Below are 18946 nucleotides of genomic sequence, written 5' to 3'. Positions count from 1 at the left end.
TAGACATTTGGTCCTACCAATGGTTGGATATAGCTGAATAAGGAACTGTCAACAGAGCTTTACAGTGTATAGCTAATGAGGTATATTGACCATTCAAACATGAAATACATAGCCCAATGTGAAAATATCAATGGAAGAGAGTGAGCCCTTTTGAGGTATCATAATCTCAATGATCAACAGTAAACATAACATATTTTTCAAAACAGCGATTCACATTATATCCAGTTTTATGTGTGTACTTCATAGAGTCCATAGGACTTTCTTCTGGAGGTCAGGCATTTTCCACAAACAGGCCCTCTGAAGTCTTCAGCTAATTTGATTTTTTTGCCTGTTCATTTTGGGAATGGTTCTTGTTCTCCTGCCACACACATTGCAAAAACACGAAATAGCTCTTCATATGATCTTCATATTAACATACTGAACACATCACAGCCTGATGCAGAATTCATGGTTTCAAGTCAGGTAAACCTCCTTGTTTGTCCAGATGTAAATTGTATTTGGTTTATCATATACTGAAAACTGTTGTGCAGCACATCAAAATACTGAATAACGGTGTGCTCAAAGTTACACACTGATGAAGTATTTTGGAATACTTGAGTCCAGCAATAAGGTGATGTGACAGTCGACACATTCATGCTGTACCAAACACCCTCTCCAGGTAATTGTTAAGGAACATGCCGTTTGGATCAAGTCTCTTCCTGATCTGACAGAATGTGTTCCAGTGAGGGTAGAGCTGAGTGAATCTCTGAGGTCCCACTTTGTGGTCCTGAAAACAAACACAAAGCTAAGTTAATCCTATACATGCCATATACCAGCCACCTACATATAAAATTTATTTATTTCTTTGATTGGTGTTTTACGCCGTACTCAAGAATATTTCACTTATACCATGGCGGCCATCATTATAGTGGATGGAAACCGGGCAGAGCCCGGGAGAAACCCACGACCATCCGCAGATTGCTGAAGGACCTTCCCACGTACGACGGGAGAGGAAGCCAGCATGAGCTGTACTTGAACTCACAGCGACCGCAATGGTCGCTAACCAACTGAGCCACGGAGGCCCCCCCCACACACACACATATATATATATATATATGTATGTGGCATATATAGGGTTTACGGGCTGGATTCGGGCGCCTGTAGCTATAGTCACAGCGGATTGTCTCGTATCACTATAAAGCGCTCTTCATGATGGGGAACAATGGAATTACAACTTTTGCACTTTGGCCCCACGCTCATAAAATGACTATGGTCAAAAAATACGATGGTCAAAACTTATCACGTGATAAACTGAAAATTTTGAATCTTTTGGACCTCCGTTTACCGTTAACAGGAAGCCCAAGTAAAATAAAAAAATTCACCTACCGAAAGCCTTCTACATATGATGTATTCATTCTTGTCATTTAAAGCAAAAGTACTATTGGTTGATTTGCCAGGGCCACAATGTTTATATGTATGAAAAGAGTACTACTCCACTGTGGTCAACCCACCTTTGCCCAGTGAGGTCTTCCTCCAACTTTGTTCACAATATTCTCAAAGGCATCCCAGTATTTATCAGTGGGCACCAACTTCCCGTAAGGTCTACATAATAAAAACCATGTTAGGAATACATCTTTGTTTTTTAGCGCCGTACAGAAACTGTTTATAGTAGTTGCAGCATCATGAAAACCATCAATAGCCCATTGTGTCATCAGATACAATGTATATACAGAAAACTAATTTTTAAACCAGTATTTTTTTTTCCTTTCTCAAGAAACAGGGTGGTGGGATTCATTCACAAGCTATTTTTGCCCAATGTGCTACCACATACAATTACAGCCATTTCTGAACCAGCATTTTTTTTGAGAAGCGGGTTGGAGGTCACATTCACAGCCTGTTAAATAAGAATGTTATTTCAGATGAGAAGGGAGGGCTCTTATCACCTGTACATGATGATGTTAATATAACAGGATTCCTGACCGTACGCAGGACTCAGGTAAATGTCGTCCTGTTGAACAAAGCGAACCTCTATGGGTAAATGAGCCGGGTAGTTCACGTTTTCTATCCACGCCTTCAGTTCCTTCAATACCCAGGCAGTAGCATGTCTGGATGATGAAGAAGTGAGACAAAAAGATAATTCACATAGTTGGCATTCGTTTTCGGAACAATCCAATAATTTATGAGTGGCAGATGTAGTGCATGTTTTTTTCCAATGTTTCACTATGAAATGGTTGAGTTTATGATGTAATACAACGGCCAGGCACAACAGCCCGAGGACTGACCTGAATGTATGACAGCACGATAAGTACGAAAATATGTTGAAATGTAGGACATTGCTGAGATAATCACACACCATCAGTTGTAAAAGTTGAAGTATTTGTTGTGTACTGTACCTTGGGATGGCCCATTCCATAACGTACTGCTTGAACAGGCACTCGAAGTTAAAGATGACGTCACTCCTGTCCACCTTCTCTCGGACTTGAGAATGGAGATGTTTGAAGAACAGACGGTTTATGGTTGGTACAATCCTAGGAAAGAATGTGCTGCAAAGAGACCACGTGTAGGGATCCTTCACATTTGGAAAAGTAAATCACTTATGTTTTATGTGTTAGTCCCCTATACCGATATCCACGAGAGATTTGGTTTACGGTAAAATTATGGCCGTTTTCGTTTTCTTTCGTCTTCAAACTGTTAGTTATTCTGATTTCAAACTTGGTATTTGGTTTTACCATGATAAGGTACAGATTACATCCGAGTTTCTACAATTTCTTGCAATTCCAAGACTTCTTGTCACTCCTATTACGGCAATTTACGGGCGGAGAAACCACAGCCCTTTGGCAGGTACATTACAAACAGTTGTACTCCATGTGGTGCAGGTGCGAAACTGGTATTAGAGGCCCTCGGAAATATCTTACATTAAGAGAATCGCGCAAGAACAATCCAAAAAGCACTAATGTCTGAAACATATGCTGAACAATGGTGGTTGAGATATTGATATTCGCGTTGTTAATATAATTAGTAGATTTATTTATCTAATTGTTGTTTAACACCATACTCAAGAAATGTTCACTTCAATCTTATCGGTGGAGGGAACAGAAGATGTTCATGTTGATATTATGTAATAACTAGAAGTGTTACCTGATCCAGAGACAGAACTCCAGCAGGTAGTAACCAATACCGTAATCCCAGAACCAGCTGGACTTGTTACAAATGTCCTGTAATCAAACACACACCAAAGAGTTGTCTTTCAATATAGATTCATAAGTCGGGAGACCGGGGTTCAAACCCGGCTTGGGTCAAAGCAAGGAAAATATGGCACTTATTGCCGCCTCGCTTGGTGCTCAGCTCTGAGAGGTTAGAGCAAGGAAAATGGGGTGTCCTGTCTAATGTCTTCGGAATGATACTTCAGGTACGGCTGCACTATAGCGGCATGAACACGAAGACACCGTATGTGATGTACACACACCTAATGACTCCTCGTCGCCGTATAACTGAAAATTTTATAAGACGTAAAACCCTAAGCATATATACTTACATACGAACATGCAAACATATCATACCTAGCTTCACAGGCTTTCCAGTGTTTCTGGGACGCCAATATCTGTACCTTTTTCAGCGCAATTATCCAGTAGGTGTATTTACGCCTTTGTATTTGTTCGGTTTACTGGCTAGTCTATGTGTTGCGAAAGGTACACAATTGTTATAGCTGATGAAGAAAGACGACAAAATTCACTGCCGACACCAGCAGCTGTAGGCGCAAAGTGCTTGTGGGCTGTAAGCTGATTGTAACTACAATGGCAAGACATGTTAAAAGATGAAGTCATGGTAGTTACAATCAACTTTGCCTACAATCGCTTTGTGTCCCTCTTCCCTATGAACTAGCCACCGTGTGCCACTGGCTTGCGCACGTTACCTCTGCTTTGCAGTGTTACCTTGGATGTTCTGTTGACGTGGGACACAACCACATCCTCTGTGTGTGGGAACCACAGGAAGCGGAAATGGTCGGAGGCGGACACATGCACCTGCAGGTTCTCCAGTATCTGAACAGGAAGGGAAAGTTGCCAGAACATTTTAGCCATAGGACGTATCAGGAGTTAGGAGATAAGAGATCACTGGGTGGTTCCCTAAAATCTTCGTGCGTTAAGTCAGTGTGACTGGCAGCTAGTTAGGAAGTGCGTATTGGGGAATTATAGGACACACAATAATGTGATAGCAACTTAGAGGACATTTGGCTATTAACTGATGAACTAGTAACTCCGAAAACGTAACATCGATTAGCGTAACAGATTTGATCACTTCTTAGGTCATCATACGGTTGACCTGCATGGCATGTCTGGACTGATGTCTTGGAAAAATGCGTTGTGAAATGTCCTTTTTAAGCTGCTACTGAATTAAAAGATGTTTGTAAGGTTATAGCAGTTCCAAGTTTTCAAGAAACTACTGTGAATCCTCGGGCGGGAAAAAAGATGACGATGCTTTGAAATACTACATGATATAGACTTGTTACACAATGCTGCATGCAGAACTTACATCATTAAGTTTACTGGGGTATGTTTTCTGGTGGAGTCTGAAGGCGGGCTCGCATTGTATGGTCACATTCAGTATGATGCCCAGACACCCTAGAGAACAGCGCACGGCCGGAAGTAATTCTGGGTTCTTGTCTGCACTTATCTCCAGTATCTCACCCGACGCCGTCAACAGCTCTAGCTCAACAATCTGATCATGAAAACATAAATATGATGTTGTATAGTCAAACGTTTAAGGTATTATCAGCAAATATACTCTGTCCAGCATAGTCGTCTACGGAACTGACATGAAGTGGTGACAATGTATTATTGTAGGCTATGTACATTGGATTCCCATGTACACAAACTTCACATGATGTGAACTATCACTGACGTCAGTATGTAGTTCTGCCGATTTCGGAACCCAATCTGCACACGACGATCTTTACTACGCACATGTATCGGCGTTTCGGCACGCTAGTTTCCTTGGTTCTGATCTGGTATTTACAAGTTTCTGGAAACTTATTGATGTATCAAAATTTGCAGTTAAGAATGCTTAAATTTTGATTTTCCCCGTTAGGTCCGGTAGCATTTTGTCCCGCGCGGGGTTTAATGTAAGGCATTCCATTAAGTGCGAAGGCAAACGATATAGGATATCCTTTGTGGGTATGTGTTAGCTACATTTTCTTACATATGAGGATAACGTCCCGTATCGTTCCCCCGTGCCATGAGTGCCTGTAGAGATCGTGCCAGCTATGGAAATATCAGAGATGGAACCTAATCTGCAACACAAAGAAATACTGAATCATGGCCTAAGCCACATTTCAAGGGCAATTACAACAATTACTTTATCAGGCCTTCTTTGCCGTACCCAACCGCTTTTGTGCCAACTGAAAATCTTACCCCTTGCCGAACTATCTCTATTTTCTACTCTATTACAAACTCGTATTTACTTTCATTCCATAGACATTATTCCTGTAAGTTTAAAGCCCTATTTAATCAAACAAGAAATTTAAAATCCATATCACACGTGAGATACCGATCTAGCCTTCCACAAACCACTGTATAATACAAATCTATCATATTATTTCTTCAGAACTTCTGGTTCTAGGGAATGGAATAACCTTCCATTAACACTAAGATCAGTTTCATCTAAATCGCACTTTCAATCTTTATTAAAAATTTTCTACTTTCTAAGCTGCAATCTTCATTCTAACATTACACAGTTAAGGCATAGTTGAAGTAAAATAAATACATATATATTTAGAAAAAAAATATTTAGACACAAACTAAAATGTCAGTCTCACCCCTGCAATTCTGTTATTACTTACACGTGGAATAGAACAAGCTCAACCTGAGCTTTATTCCCACCATGTATCTTTCCAGACTTTATTGTTATCACGTTGTGTCTGTATTTTGTTGATGTCTTAAAATCCAATGTATACGTTTTTTATTGCAAGGCTAATAAAATCAATCAATCAAATCAATCAATAACTAAACATAGATACAAGTAGATATCTCGGTTTAAAAAGATCCAATTGTTCACATTATATCATGAGTTAGGCTTTCAGTTCACAGACTTGACCTACAATACACATACGCTAACTTGATGACCCTCAGGCGGTCTTGTTCTACTGTATAAATAAGGTTTTTAGCTCTCCACCTAAAATAATTACTCTGAAGTTAATGGGGCATTTCTCTGGTATACAGCGAACTACAGGAGCTCTAGTTGTCTCAGTAATCCCAATTGTAGATTAAATCCTAATCTAATTACATAGTGAACACATCAATTAATAAATCCTCGTCTGCATAATTAAATGGTAATGCTGACAGAAGTAATACAACCATGAGTAAAACGTTAGCAAAATCCCCTAACTGCCAACATTATCTTGTCACACAATTTTGTTGTCTCCATTCGTTTGTAGACAGTAGGGTTCTAAAGTCCATACCCTACTGCTGTGATCCTAATCGGATACACTCAAGAAATTAATCTCTTAATACACTATACACTATTAATCTGTTAATCTGAACAGAAAGTCTGTTGTCTGAGTGATGCTTGAATGTATTCTGTTATTATAACATAATACTGTGTCATATTTAACATAATTTCCTTTTAGTCTCATAGAACATGTTGAATTGATAGAATATGTGTATATTATTTAATAGAATAATCTGTTGCAATAGCAGAATACAAATTAATAGTGTATGAGACCAGGTAGAGTTCTGTGAGGTCATTTTACAGCACAATACCAGACCATGGCGATACTTACACGCTCAGTGCTAGGCCGTTAGGATTGAGGACGGAATCGTTGAGATCTCTGACAAGCATCCCTCCTTCTACCTTCACCTGAGACCGCTCCTTGTCCACCTGCGGTGAGAATTGTGGGAAACAGAAAACCCAATCAGATGTCATGCAGATTTGCATAACTTAAACAAAACAACAGCTGTATTCAACAAGTTATACTGTTACAACGGCCATGATGATCTTGACATAACAGAGCACAAGTGTTATTGTCCAGTATTTGATTATGTCTCAAAACTGAGTATGGCCTAAAATACCAATCAAATTAAATCAAATATATCTCAAATTGTTCTGTATTTGCAATGTTCAGTGAAACTCGTATATACTAGTACTGTGTCAATAACAAATTTTTATAAGAATACTCTATACGTACAGCCGGTTGTCGTGCACAAGGTGTTATATTTTATATGGCGAGATTCCTCGACATTTTCTCGTCTATAAACGCGTCGACCGCACTACCGTGGCTGAGAGGCAAGAGTATCCGCCACGTTTGCGGAGGCCTGCGTTCAAACCCGAATCGGGATATTTCTTTCAGTATAAACATGACGATTAGCGGTACGGATTCTGTCACCAGGACAAAAAATCCGCATTTGATACGTTACGTTTAACTTTACCACGCACAAAAAATAATGTGGATTCGATCGGCTACGAGAAGAAATAATTTCTGTACACACATGCACCTAATGACTCCTCGTCGTCATACGGCTAAATGTTAACTACGACCTTAACCCTAATCCCATATACATAACCTAACGCTGGCTCACCTTTAGAAGTCTGTTGTAATGTCTCAGACAGATCATGTAATCTGTTGTACAGGCCAGATCAGACGGCGAATGACCACACCCCACAACCTTAACCTTCTTCCCTCTCTGCTGGGCGCATGACAGAATCTGTGATGTAGAATTTTGTATTAGAATATAAAACAATACGTATAGCTGAGATTATACACGAATCACATTGGAGAGAAAAATAGTGATTATCGGCAGACCAGGATAGTATCTGCATCAAGTGATGTATATCCTATCATGGATCACACTAGCTTCTGAACATAAAATGAACATAAAGTCAGCCACTAAAGCTGAAGTAATTAATAAAATAGTATTCCAGATATGTTCTAAGATATTTGAAAAAATCTACACCGCTTATCAACAAAATAAATAGCAAACAACAGTCTGTACCTAGCCACTCATTTGGCGACGCCATTCGGTCATGTTATAGCTATCTACAGCGACGTCAAAAAAAAACTTGGAGCTCTTCCGTACCATCAGTATTAAACAATGTGACAATGAGAAAATACAAACGAACACCCAACCAAAGAGCATCGACTCTGTTTCATGTTCACAGGGCCGATGTTTCTTCGAGTTTGGCGCTCGGTCAGTGTGATGTTCATGGACCCAAGCATCGTGTTTTAACGGTCCTGCTAGTCTTCGTCCTGCATGGGTGTAAGCATTTGGCCTAGCTGACTGTGCCCACTTCAGGTAATTCACCGAACATAGCAGAACCTTCTGATTGATCACAGACCCTTTCATTCTGATTTTTGGAACATATTTTCGTCATCAATCTGACTTTGCTAAAGAAAAATAATGCAAAGTCACAATATTTTTCTACAAGCAATGACTCTCCCGATGCTGCTTTCTTGCCAGCTCTTTCTGACAAGTTACTCCAGTATCCTGTCCAACATGTACGCATTGTGACACAGACTGCCGTTCTCAGTTCCCTGCTCATAAATGTGTGGTTCAAAAATGCATCAGTTTCACGAACTAATCGCAAAATCCAATTTATTGCACCGATGTCTGTCTATCCACAATAAGAAACCTCACTGACAATCGACGGCTAATAGTTTTTTTTTGACCTGATAGCCAATTGTCACGTGACGCTTTCAGGGCTAGTGATTGGCCAAGTTCATAAGGGTTTTTACAACATCAATACTGGGAGTGAATTGTCCGTCAGTGCCATATCCCCAATGCCGAACTTCATCTTCTCAACTTTCAAAACGTTACAGAAATTTTTACATATTTTTCTGTGATAATTGTCCAATATCATTTTTTTTTCTATGTATATACAGTGTAGACTTTATGTAGACCTACAGCATAGAGAGTAAAACCAGACACAGCAGCTACAGTATGACAGCTGGCAAATTTTCACAAGTAACCGGTGAAATACGGCCTCTTGTCAATAAAGGGTATCTCAGTCAGGGTTTTATTCTAACTATTGATGTAAATACATATATAGTAGCAGCTTTGGCAGGATTACGTTAAAAAAGAAATGCGATGATGTTAATTGCAATACATTAGACGTCACTGGTCTAGAATTATACTAAAAATGCTGTGTTATCATCACATTTAACATACAATCACATTAAAACAATACAAAGGTCCTCGAGGATGCTTAGTCCACCAGAAAAATCCTGGCTTATGCAGGAATAGGGCCTACAATGTAATTAAAGACGAGAAATCGTCTTTAATTACATTGTAATCGTTTTGCTATCGACCAGACATGCGCAACAGTAACAAGCATGAAGCACCACCTACTTCCGCTCAACCAAATGTTCGAACAATACCTCGTCTAACCCCTCTAAAACCTATACTGCACGCTTATCAACTTCGTCGTTACTTTGAATCGGATGTAGCATGATGGTTAAATATGTCTGAAAGATATAGAGCTTTCAAAATGCTTTCATAAAAACTGCGTTTGAATCATAATTACACTCTGAAAAACATTAATTAATTTCGGTGAGCATAGGTATAATTTTCCCTTTGTGTTCATCGTTAATCAAGTTAACTAAATTCGCTTACACCTTTGTTAACTGAACCCCAGAGATTTCATTTTGTACAGTTATAATTGTGTACACCATAAGGTGTTATAAAAAAAATCTGTCTGTAGGCTTACAATGGATGGAGCATTAATGCTGGCTAGGCTTAGCTGAAGCCTTGTTCCATCACTATAAAGCTCTTGCCAAATGGTATGTATCATTGTATGATCTGCCCTGACAAAGTCTGCGACGCAGATATAACTAGCGACTTGTCAGGTGATAACACTTGAAATCTTACGTGAAAAGGTTTTAAATTGTAGTAAGCCGATGTGCAGTCTGTGTTCAGACTGATAAAGGGCTATCCTTCCTTGTCCAGTATCTGGGTCTGTTGTGATTCTAAAGTACATGTATATCACTGTGTAACTTGGGCTCGAAAGTAACGTGACAACCTCGTTCGGGAGGCACGTGGTCTGATTACATAATATGCAGACGTCAGCTTTAACGATTATTTGTTGAGTACCAGCCCATGGGGGTCTTCTTCTTCCTATTTTTGCAAATTGATAATTGGCAAATTGCGCCATGCAATGGGCATTCCATTCCCTCTGCGCATTTCTTTTCAAGCGTTCCATGAAATCCTAATCTTCTTTCTCGCTTCAAGACGTGACCAAAGCCCCATAAATATGCCTGTGCATGCATATATATATATATATATATATATATATATATATATATATATATATATATATATATATATATATATATAGCAGTCCAAGGTTATATAATAATCTCATTTGTATGACGCACTGTTATTTGAGCTTATCTATACTTACTTCTCTCATTTCATCTGTAGTCTTGGGCTCAAAATAAGCCTCTGGCTGACACGTGTACGTCTTCGCCCAGTTGGCAAAGTTATGCCCCGACTTGCCTCCCAAAGCCTGCAAGATCGAGAAATAAAATTATAAAACATCCTGAACATGATACTAACATAATACAAAGCCAAGGAAGGAAATGACTTATTATATAGCAGATTAGTATTTAATGTTGTGCTCTAGAATTTTTCACAAATACATGGCGGTTGTACGGTTTATGGGTAGAGGGTGATGAGGGGAGGTTAAATAAGGGCCTAGAGTAAGCCACCGCCCATGGCACGGCCATGACAAATGTTCTAACACAGATGATTACATATATAAACAGATCTGCTTTGTTACCTCCCTGGATTTTTGCTATTATTTACTTATTTATTCATTTGCTTATGGTTTAATGCCGTAATTAAGAATGTTTCCGGTTTAAGTGTGGAGCAAATCGTTGCCCTTAATTCCGAGGGTATACGGAACAAACCCCCAGACTACACCCAGCAGCAGAAGCACCGGGATCTGGCTTAGCGCAGACCACACATATGGTCAAGGGCAGACAGACTGTTTCGAGAGTGACGCTTTAATCAATATGTCGACAAGGATAATATTACACTGTAAAACGTAAGATGCACATAAGTGTTTTTAGGCTCAAATGGTGTGCATAAAGTGATGCACTTATATGATATTATCAGGTCTTGTCAAAAGACCTGCTGGTGAAATACGGTACTATATATAGCGAGAGGCAAAACGGTGTAGGGAGAAATGCTAATCACCGGCTATACCTGGAGTGTTCACACTGGACCCACTGGAGCATGTGGGTAATAACTCGTCTAGATATAAGCATGCCTGCTTAGGCCTACATACATACTATATAGTCTGCCTACCCGCTCGACCACTCTAAGTAGCCGGCTTTTTGGATGAACTGAATTGCAGCAACGAACTGCCCGTGTGAACGAGTCTTGTATACTTATATATACGCGTGTTTATGTGCACTTCGTATGCAGCCCTTGCATGCAGACATAGCTGCATGTAGGCCTTGGCTAGTGAGGGCGTAAACATTACAATCTGTGTCTATTATATATAACATGTACGTTTCCCCGTTCAGCTTGATCGAATCAAACAACTGTTGATATACGTACCCTTGGATCCAGTGCCATGTTTGAGTTCGACTGCCCACGGAGTGAATACGCAGAAAAAGCTGAAACCGTCAGTTTATAAACCCTCCGACCTTTGTCAGGGCCTGACCACATGGTGGCTGTATTCCGAACTCCTCATAGTGGTAGAAATGTTCACCTAGTTTGTCACGTGTAACACAGGCTGGAACGTCTTCGTCTGACTGTTCCGAAATCGAATGCGTAGACACAAGGCAGATAACGCGTAAATAGAAACCATATAAAACGTGTAAACATGAAACCGGATACATTGTGTTTGTTCGTAACGTCACTCGGTATTGTGATTGTTTCGGTGGTATGGCTTTATACCCTTGCCACAAATCGACGTGTCAATGATGATATCTCCAGTATCTCACCCGACGCCGTCAACAGCTCTAGCTCAACAATCTGATCATGAAAACATAAATATGATGTTGTATAGTCAAACGTTTAAGGTATTATCAGCAAATATACTCTGTCCAGCATAGTCGTCTACGGAACTGACATGAAGTGGTGACAATGTATTATTGTAGGCTATGTACATTGGATTCCCATGTACACAAACTTCACATGATGTGAACTATCACTGACGTCAGTATGTAGTTCTGCCGATTTCGGAACCCAATCTGCACACGACGATCTTTACTACGCACATGTATCGGCGTTTCGGCACGCTAGTTTCCTTGGTTCTGATCTGGTATTTACAAGTTTCTGGAAACTTATTGATGTATCAAAATTTGCAGTTAAGAATGCTTAAATTTTGATTTTCCCCGTTAGGTCCGGTAGCATTTTGTCCCGCGCGGGGTTTAATGTAAGGCATTCCATTAAGTGCGAAGGCAAACGATATAGGATATCCTTTGTGGGTATGTGTTAGCTACATTTTCTTACATATGAGGATAACGTCCCGTATCGTTCCCCCGTGCCATGAGTGCCTGTAGAGATCGTGCCAGCTATGGAAATATCAGAGATGGAACCTAATCTGCAACACAAAGAAATACTGAATCATGGCCTAAGCCACATTTCAAGGGCAATTACAACAATTACTTTATCAGGCCTTCTTTGCCGTACCCAACCGCTTTTGTGCCAACTGAAAATCTTACCCCTTGCCGAACTATCTCTATTTTCTACTCTATTACAAACTCGTATTTACTTTCATTCCATAGACATTATTCCTGTAAGTTTAAAGCCCTATTTAATCAAACAAGAAATTTAAAATCCATATCACACGTGAGATACCGATCTAGCCTTCCACAAACCACTGTATAATACAAATCTATCATATTATTTCTTCAGAACTTCTGGTTCTAGGGAATGGAATAACCTTCCATTAACACTAAGATCAGTTTCATCTAAATCGCACTTTCAATCTTTATTAAAAATTTTCTACTTTCTAAGCTGCAATCTTCATTCTAACATTACACAGTTAAGGCATAGTTGAAGTAAAATAAATACATATATATTTAGAAAAAAAATATTTAGACACAAACTAAAATGTCAGTCTCACCCCTGCAATTCTGTTATTACTTACACGTGGAATAGAACAAGCTCAACCTGAGCTTTATTCCCACCATGTATCTTTCCAGACTTTATTGTTATCACGTTGTGTCTGTATTTTGTTGATGTCTTAAAATCCAATGTATACGTTTTTTATTGCAAGGCTAATAAAATCAATCAATCAAATCAATCAATAACTAAACATAGATACAAGTAGATATCTCGGTTTAAAAAGATCCAATTGTTCACATTATATCATGAGTTAGGCTTTCAGTTCACAGACTTGACCTACAATACACATACGCTAACTTGATGACCCTCAGGCGGTCTTGTTCTACTGTATAAATAAGGTTTTTAGCTCTCCACCTAAAATAATTACTCTGAAGTTAATGGGGCATTTCTCTGGTATACAGCGAACTACAGGAGCTCTAGTTGTCTCAGTAATCCCAATTGTAGATTAAATCCTAATCTAATTACATAGTGAACACATCAATTAATAAATCCTCGTCTGCATAATTAAATGGTAATGCTGACAGAAGTAATACAACCATGAGTAAAACGTTAGCAAAATCCCCTAACTGCCAACATTATCTTGTCACACAATTTTGTTGTCTCCATTCGTTTGTAGACAGTAGGGTTCTAAAGTCCATACCCTACTGCTGTGATCCTAATCGGATACACTCAAGAAATTAATCTCTTAATACACTATACACTATTAATCTGTTAATCTGAACAGAAAGTCTGTTGTCTGAGTGATGCTTGAATGTATTCTGTTATTATAACATAATACTGTGTCATATTTAACATAATTTCCTTTTAGTCTCATAGAACATGTTGAATTGATAGAATATGTGTATATTATTTAATAGAATAATCTGTTGCAATAGCAGAATACAAATTAATAGTGTATGAGACCAGGTAGAGTTCTGTGAGGTCATTTTACAGCACAATACCAGACCATGGCGATACTTACACGCTCAGTGCTAGGCCGTTAGGATTGAGGACGGAATCGTTGAGATCTCTGACAAGCATCCCTCCTTCTACCTTCACCTGAGACCGCTCCTTGTCCACCTGCGGTGAGAATTGTGGGAAACAGAAAACCCAATCAGATGTCATGCAGATTTGCATAACTTAAACAAAACAACAGCTGTATTCAACAAGTTATACTGTTACAACGGCCATGATGATCTTGACATAACAGAGCACAAGTGTTATTGTCCAGTATTTGATTATGTCTCAAAACTGAGTATGGCCTAAAATACCAATCAAATTAAATCAAATATATCTCAAATTGTTCTGTATTTGCAATGTTCAGTGAAACTCGTATATACTAGTACTGTGTCAATAACAAATTTTTATAAGAATACTCTATACGTACAGCCGGTTGTCGTGCACAAGGTGTTATATTTTATATGGCGAGATTCCTCGACATTTTCTCGTCTATAAACGCGTCGACCGCACTACCGTGGCTGAGAGGCAAGAGTATCCGCCACGTTTGCGGAGGCCTGCGTTCAAACCCGAATCGGGATATTTCTTTCAGTATAAACATGACGATTAGCGGTACGGATTCTGTCACCAGGACAAAAAATCCGCATTTGATACGTTACGTTTAACTTTACCACGCACAAAAAATAATGTGGATTCGATCGGCTACGAGAAGAAATAATTTCTGTACACACATGCACCTAATGACTCCTCGTCGTCATACGGCTAAATGTTAACTACGACCTTAACCCTAATCCCATATACATAACCTAACGCTGGCTCACCTTTAGAAGTCTGTTGTAATGTCTCAGACAGATCATGTAATCTGTTGTACAGGCCAGATCAGACGGCGAATGACCACACCCCACAACCTTAACCTTCTTCCCTCTCTGCTGGGCGCATGACAGAATCTGTGATGTAGAATTTTGTATTAGAATATAAAACAATACGTATAGCTGAGATTATACACGAATCACATTGGAGAGAAAAATAGTGATTATCGGCAGACCAGGATAGTATCTGCATCAAGTGATGTATATCCTATCATGGATCACACTAGCTTCTGAACATAAAATGAACATAAAGTCAGCCACTAAAGCTGAAGTAATTAATAAAATAGTATTCCAGATATGTTCTAAGATATTTGAAAAAATCTACACCGCTTATCAACAAAATAAATAGCAAACAACAGTCTGTACCTAGCCACTCATTTGGCGACGCCATTCGGTCATGTTATAGCTATCTACAGCGACGTCAAAAAAAAACTTGGAGCTCTTCCGTACCATCAGTATTAAACAATGTGACAATGAGAAAATACAAACGAACACCCAACCAAAGAGCATCGACTCTGTTTCATGTTCACAGGGCCGATGTTTCTTCGAGTTTGGCGCTCGGTCAGTGTGATGTTCATGGACCCAAGCATCGTGTTTTAACGGTCCTGCTAGTCTTCGTCCTGCATGGGTGTAAGCATTTGGCCTAGCTGACTGTGCCCACTTCAGGTAATTCACCGAACATAGCAGAACCTTCTGATTGATCACAGACCCTTTCATTCTGATTTTTGGAACATATTTTCGTCATCAATCTGACTTTGCTAAAGAAAAATAATGCAAAGTCACAATATTTTTCTACAAGCAATGACTCTCCCGATGCTGCTTTCTTGCCAGCTCTTTCTGACAAGTTACTCCAGTATCCTGTCCAACATGTACGCATTGTGACACAGACTGCCGTTCTCAGTTCCCTGCTCATAAATGTGTGGTTCAAAAATGCATCAGTTTCACGAACTAATCGCAAAATCCAATTTATTGCACCGATGTCTGTCTATCCACAATAAGAAACCTCACTGACAATCGACGGCTAATAGTTTTTTTTTGACCTGATAGCCAATTGTCACGTGACGCTTTCAGGGCTAGTGATTGGCCAAGTTCATAAGGGTTTTTACAACATCAATACTGGGAGTGAATTGTCCGTCAGTGCCATATCCCCAATGCCGAACTTCATCTTCTCAACTTTCAAAACGTTACAGAAATTTTTACATATTTTTCTGTGATAATTGTCCAATATCATTTTTTTTTCTATGTATATACAGTGTAGACTTTATGTAGACCTACAGCATAGAGAGTAAAACCAGACACAGCAGCTACAGTATGACAGCTGGCAAATTTTCACAAGTAACCGGTGAAATACGGCCTCTTGTCAATAAAGGGTATCTCAGTCAGGGTTTTATTCTAACTATTGATGTAAATACATATATAGTAGCAGCTTTGGCAGGATTACGTTAAAAAAGAAATGCGATGATGTTAATTGCAATACATTAGACGTCACTGGTCTAGAATTATACTAAAAATGCTGTGTTATCATCACATTTAACATACAATCACATTAAAACAATACAAAGGTCCTCGAGGATGCTTAGTCCACCAGAAAAATCCTGGCTTATGCAGGAATAGGGCCTACAATGTAATTAAAGACGAGAAATCGTCTTTAATTACATTGTAATCGTTTTGCTATCGACCAGACATGCGCAACAGTAACAAGCATGAAGCACCACCTACTTCCGCTCAACCAAATGTTCGAACAATACCTCGTCTAACCCCTCTAAAACCTATACTGCACGCTTATCAACTTCGTCGTTACTTTGAATCGGATGTAGCATGATGGTTAAATATGTCTGAAAGATATAGAGCTTTCAAAATGCTTTCATAAAAACTGCGTTTGAATCATAATTACACTCTGAAAAACATTAATTAATTTCGGTGAGCATAGGTATAATTTTCCCTTTGTGTTCATCGTTAATCAAGTTAACTAAATTCGCTTACACCTTTGTTAACTGAACCCCAGAGATTTCATTTTGTACAGTTATAATTGTGTACACCATAAGGTGTTATAAAAAAAATCTGTCTGTAGGCTTACAATGGATGGAGCATTAATGCTGGCTAGGCTTAGCTGAAGCCTTGTTCCATCACTATAAAGCTCTTGCCAAATGGTATGTATCATTGTATGATCTGCCCTGACAAAGTCTGCGACGCAGATATAACTAGCGACTTGTCAGGTGATAACACTTGAAATCTTACGTGAAAAGGTTTTAAATTGTAGTAAGCCGATGTGCAGTCTGTGTTCAGACTGATAAAGGGCTATCCTTCCTTGTCCAGTATCTGGGTCTGTTGTGATTCTAAAGTACATGTATATCACTGTGTAACTTGGGCTCGAAAGTAACGTGACAACCTCGTTCGGGAGGCACGTGGTCTGATTACATAATATGCAGACGTCAGCTTTAACGATTATTTGTTGAGTACCAGCCCATGGGGGTCTTCTTCTTCCTATTTTTGCAAATTGATAATTGGCAAATTGCGCCATGCAATGGGCATTCCATTCCCTCTGCGCATTTCTTTTCAAGCGTTCCATGAAATCCTAATCTTCTTTCTCGCTTCAAGACGTGACCAAAGCCCCATAAATATGCCTGTGCATGCATATATATATATATATATATATATATATATATATATATATATATATATATATATATATATATATATATATAGCAGTCCAAGGTTATATAATAATCTCATTTGTATGACGCACTGTTATTTGAGCTTATCTATACTTACTTCTCTCATTTCATCTGTAGTCTTGGGCTCAAAATAAGCCTCTGGCTGACACGTGTACGTCTTCGCCCAGTTGGCAAAGTTATGCCCCGACTTGCCTCCCAAAGCCTGCAAGATCGAGAAATAAAATTATAAAACATCCTGAACATGATACTAACATAATACAAAGCCAAGGAAGGAAATGACTTATTATATAGCAGATTAGTATTTAATGTTGTGCTCTAGAATTTTTCACAAATACATGGCGGTTGTACGGTTTATGGGTAGAGGGTGATGAGGGGAGGTTAAATAAGGGCCTAGAGTAAGCCACCGCCCATGGCACGGCCATGACAAATGTTCTAACACAGATGATTACATATATAAACAGATCTGCTTTGTTACCTCCCTGGATTTTTGCTATTATTTACTTATTTATTCATTTGCTTATGGTTTAATGCCGTAATTAAGAATGTTTCCGGTTTAAGTGTGGAGCAAATCGTTGCCCTTAATTCCGAGGGTATACGGAACAAACCCCCAGACTACACCCAGCAGCAGAAGCACCGGGATCTGGCTTAGCGCAGACCACACATATGGTCAAGGGCAGACAGACTGTTTCGAGAGTGACGCTTTAATCAATATGTCGACAAGGATAATATTACACTGTAAAACGTAAGATGCACATAAGTGTTTTTAGGCTCAAATGGTGTGCATAAAGTGATGCACTTATATGATATTATCAGGTCTTGTCAAAAGACCTGCTGGTGAAATACGGTACTATATATAGCGAGAGGCAAAACGGTGTAGGGAGAAATGCTAATCACCGGCTATACCTGGAGTGTTCACACTGGACCCACTGGAGCATGTGGGTAATAACTCGTCTAGATATAAGCATGCCTGCTTAGGCCTACATACATACTATATAGTCTGCCTACCCGCTCGACCACTCTAAGTAGCCGGCTTTTTGGATGAACTGAATTGCAGCAACGAACTGCCCGTGTGAACGAGTCTTGTATACTTATATATACGCGTGTTTATGTGCACTTCGTATGCAGCCCTTGCATGCAGACATAGCTGCATGTAGGCCTTGGCTAGTGAGGGCGTAAACATTACAATCTGTGTCTATTATATATAACATGTACGTTTCCCCGTTCAGCTTGATCGAATCAAACAACTGTTGATATACGTACCCTTGGATCCAGTGCCATGTTTGAGTTCGACTGCCCACGGAGTGAATACGCAGAAAAAGCTGAAACCGTCAGTTTATAAACCCTCCGACCTTTGTCAGGGCCTGACCACATGGTGGCTGTATTCCGAACTCCTCATAGTGGTAGAAATGTTCACCTA

General features: G+C 39.4%; 2 protein-coding genes across 4 annotated transcripts; both read right to left on the bottom strand.

Moving 5' to 3' along the window:
• Window positions 1–407: 407 nt before the first annotated feature.
• On the bottom strand, window positions 408–11688 carry LOC135468544 (L-gulonolactone oxidase-like). 3 transcript variants are annotated; one of them, XM_064746855.1, is made up of 12 exons: window positions 11532–11688; window positions 10369–10473; window positions 7551–7676; window positions 6755–6852; window positions 5176–5266; window positions 4510–4695; window positions 3912–4019; window positions 3118–3194; window positions 2373–2522; window positions 1923–2084; window positions 1491–1581; window positions 408–766 (listed from the first exon to the last, which is right to left on the bottom strand). In XM_064746855.1, the coding sequence occupies exons 1-12, from the start codon at window positions 11640–11642 to the stop codon at window positions 632–634; spliced, it is 1440 nt and encodes a 479-aa protein (XP_064602925.1). In that variant the 5' UTR covers window positions 11643–11688; the 3' UTR covers window positions 408–631. The 3 variants fall into 3 exon arrangements, with proteins under 3 accessions (XP_064602925.1, XP_064602926.1, XP_064602927.1); XM_064746857.1 differs by having other exon boundaries at window positions 632–766; window positions 1960–2084; XM_064746856.1 differs by lacking the exon at window positions 1923–2084.
• A 179-nt stretch (window positions 11689–11867) lies between these two features.
• On the bottom strand, window positions 11868–18946 carry LOC135467368 (L-gulonolactone oxidase-like). Its single transcript, XM_064745140.1, has 6 exons — window positions 18790–18946; window positions 17627–17731; window positions 14807–14932; window positions 14011–14108; window positions 12432–12522; window positions 11868–11951 (listed from the first exon to the last, which is right to left on the bottom strand). The coding sequence occupies exons 1-6, from the start codon at window positions 18898–18900 to the stop codon at window positions 11868–11870; spliced, it is 615 nt and encodes a 204-aa protein (XP_064601210.1). The 5' UTR covers window positions 18901–18946.

The sequence above is a fragment of the Liolophura sinensis genome, chromosome 6, assembly GCF_032854445.1.
Source record: "Liolophura sinensis isolate JHLJ2023 chromosome 6, CUHK_Ljap_v2, whole genome shotgun sequence".
Taxonomy (NCBI): Eukaryota; Metazoa; Mollusca; class Polyplacophora; order Chitonida; family Chitonidae; genus Liolophura; species Liolophura sinensis.
The sequence above is the reverse complement of the archived record's forward strand: the minus strand, read 5'-3'. Positions and strand labels throughout refer to the sequence as shown.